The sequence below is a fragment of the Buceros rhinoceros genome, unplaced genomic scaffold (genome assembly GCF_000710305.1).
Source record: "Buceros rhinoceros silvestris isolate BGI_N320 unplaced genomic scaffold, ASM71030v1 scaffold17356, whole genome shotgun sequence".
Lineage (NCBI taxonomy): Eukaryota > Metazoa > Chordata > Aves > Bucerotiformes > Bucerotidae > Buceros > Buceros rhinoceros.
The window spans coordinates 17,071-20,348 of record NW_010419494.1 but is presented as its reverse complement, the minus strand read 5'-3'; the positions used below and the strand labels follow the sequence as shown (position 1 = coordinate 20,348).

At 48.6% G+C, this 3,278-nt stretch overlaps 1 protein-coding gene across 1 annotated transcript in view; it reads left to right on the top strand.

Annotated features, from left to right (window-relative positions):
• Positions 1-3,278, top strand: part of RBL2 (retinoblastoma-like 2) — a 20,167-nt gene that overhangs the window by 13,953 nt on the left and 2,936 nt on the right. The window contains exons 13-18 of the mRNA XM_010138954.1: positions 113-224; positions 842-1,114; positions 1,612-1,880; positions 2,426-2,602; positions 2,789-2,860; positions 3,224-3,275. Of these exons, the coding sequence (XP_010137256.1) occupies positions 113-224; positions 842-1,114; positions 1,612-1,880; positions 2,426-2,602; positions 2,789-2,860; positions 3,224-3,275 (955 nt within the window). The remainder of the gene's footprint in view (positions 1-112; positions 225-841; positions 1,115-1,611; positions 1,881-2,425; positions 2,603-2,788; positions 2,861-3,223; positions 3,276-3,278) is intronic.

Sequence of the window (3,278 nt, the reverse complement as noted above, 5' to 3'; positions counted from 1 at the left end):
AAGAGCTTCTGTGTTCCTTGGTTTTGTGTTTTTCATATGGTTTTGCTGTTCAGAATTTGTGAGGTGGTTGATCTATGATACAGGTGCTGTAATGAAATTATCGGTATTTTAGGTAATGCCACCTCAGTATTTTGAGAGATCTGCTGGGAACAGTGTTGTGGGCTCACCGCTGACACCAAGACGAATAAGTGAGGTTCGTGCTGAAACTGCAGGACTAGGAAAAGGTGAGACTTTAAGCACACTCGTAATACCAGGGCTTTAATTTTTACCTATATATTTTCATTAAAGCAGATTAATTGCAAAGACATTTGTAAGTGGTTTTTCTGTTGCAACTCACAAAGCCAGATGTGTAAGAGCGAGGATTCATTATTTCAGTGGGAACAGCAGACTGTTCTGTGAGAGTGTTTTCGGGAGGTTTGGTATATGAACAGCGTCTCTGTGTCTGTGTATATACACATGTGTATGTTGAATAACATTCACACACACTCTACTTCTGTTCTCAGCGGTGGCACTGGAACAGTTTGCTGTGGTGTTACACCAGAACCGAAGTTCCACTATGTATTTAGTTATGTGAAGTCTGAAACCTTCTCTCTAGAAAAATAAACCATAATACATTAGCTTAGACACATATTAAACCCACCATTACTCGAGATTAAGTCGTCTCCCAAAGCAGTCTGTAAGACAGGGATATTTAAAACCGTGCCCTGAAGAGCTTTGCATGACATTTTGCTTCTCATTAGTTTTCTGTCACGTATTCGTTTAATCAGGGATTAAACAGGAGTTAACGGTCGGGCCGTGGCTGTGTGGTCTGGGTGTTGTATTCTTTTTTCTTAATCCCCAGGCCTTTCCTCCTCTCCAACCACCCTGTATGACAGATACAGTTCTCCTACAGCCAACCCCACAAGGAGAAGACTGTTTGCTGACAACGATAACACCTCTGACAGTGGAACTCCAGTCAGAGTTCCCCAGCAGCCCGTGGTAAACACGGTGCCTGTGCACAACATGAATCCTGAGGCAGTGTCCGTAACTCCAGTGCCTGGCCAGACGCTGGTGACAGTGGCAACTGCCACCGTAACGGCCAATAACGGGCAAACGGTGACCATCCCAGTACAAGGTGAGAGAAAAGCTACCACGGAATAACTCAGGCTAGTTCCCATCCAGGAATTAGCACACAGTCACGGGGAGAGGGGGGAAGCAGTCTGCCACGGGAGAAAGAAGCGTGTTTAAGGATTCCTACTGGGAACACTTGTTTGAACAGGTGAGCAGAATGCAGAGGCAGACCATGTACAGCACAAGGACGTCCTGACTGCCAGCACCCGTTTTATAAAACCGTTATCTCGGTAACCTTCCTTCCTCCAGGGGCACAGGGTGAAAGTTGCATTAGCATGAAAAACTTAGTTCTATTTCATTGTTATCTTGTTTCCTTATGATGAAATGTCCACAGTATTTTGTTGAAACAATTGAATATTTAATATATAGTTATGAGCAGCTAATAAGAATTACTCAATTTGTTAAAAAAAAAAACCCCAAACAAAATGAAACCACAACCAACTGTAAACATCCCCCCGCCCCCACCAACTCGCTCTTATTCCAGACTCTCTCGAATTGCAGGTATCGCCAATGAAAATGGAGGGATAACTTTCTTCCCAGTCCAGGTCAACGTGGGTACCCAGCCTCAGGCCGTCTCGGGCCCCATCCAGCCTCTCAGTGCCCAGGCTCTCGCTGGCACCCTGAACACGCCGATGACTGGGGCCACGCTGCAGCTCCCAGGGCAGCTGACAGTCCAGCAGATCTCGCCCGGAGAGCAGAGACCAAGCCAGCCATTCGCCACGGCTGCCAGGCCTCGGAAGATGGGCTCCCTTTCCCTCTTCTTCAGAAAGGTACTGCTCAGGCTAACCTGCGCTTGGCTCGGGCTGCGTTTGTATGTCTTCAGGGATTTTTAAAATATGCCCTTACTATCAGTAATACTAAGAGAACATCCCATTTCAAAGTTACTCTGTCCCTGCACCTATTTGTACACGTACCTGAAGAGCAGTTTCTCAGGCAGGCAACTGCTCACTAGCAACGGTGTAGACTCGCACAGCTGTCACAGCGCCAGCTGCCAAGCAGATTGTGAACTTGGCCAGCTCCAAGGTGTCCATCTTCTGCAAGGCTCTTTAAAAGAAAGAAGTTCACCTTTGAGACGTTCGGGTTGGTTCAACAGTCAGCTCTGGAGGCCATGCAGTGCCCTCCCTGTGCTCAGGACAACTCAGAGCTGAAGCTTTGAACAAATGTTTCTGTAGCATCAGTCTCAGCACTGAGAATGCAGTTAACCTTCTGGCTTATCACACAGCCGAGTTCTCCAGGGTGTGCAGGGCTGAGCCCTCCTCAGGCGGGCAGGAGCAGCAGTACGGCTGTGGCCCCGAGCCCCTCTCTGTTTCCTCAGGTGTATCACTTAGCTAGCGTTCGCCTGAGAGACCTCTGCGTCAAACTCGACATCTCCAGCGAGCTGCGGAACAAGATCTGGACATGTTTTGAGTACTCCTTGGTGCACTGCCCTGAGATCATGATGGACAGACATCTGGACCAGCTGCTGATGTGTGCCATCTACGTCATGGCTAAGGTGAGAGGGGATTACGGAAAAACCAACCACACACACAAAACTGCTTTGAGGCTTCATGTTCCAGCGACTACCATTCCCCAGCCAGAAGCAATACCCAAACCAACCCAACACCACACGTGCCAACGCCCAAACCGACATGAAAACCCACCGAAAAACTATCACCCTTTTCCGTTCCTCTCCTCTTAGGTTACTAAGGAAGATCGATCGTTTCAGAACATCATGCGCTGCTACCGGACACAGCCCCAGGCCAAGAGCCATGTAAGTACAGTTCCTATGAAACAACGGTTCCGGTTTATTCAGCGCCTTAGGTCTATTTTAGGAAATATTTTGCTTTTTGAAAGTATCACTTAGTGTTAAAGGAATCCAGTCTGCGCGCCATCCTCCTCAAAAGACAGAGTCCCCTCCAAAACGCGGCACTCCTCCTGAACACTTCTTATGCTAAAGTACAGCTAAAATTAAGCAAGTCTGTACTGCAGAGGCAGAGCCCGTTGGGCGGTACTGCTCTGAGGAGGCTGCAAGCAGCAGTTTGGCATCCCGAGGAGGGGGCTGTGAAGCAGACAGGTCACGCAGACTGTTGTTTCCTGTCCGTCTCACTGCACGTGTGATCGTCCTTCCCTGCAGGTGTATCGGAGTGTCCTGATCAAGGGCAGGAGACGCCGTCGCCGCTCCGGCAGCA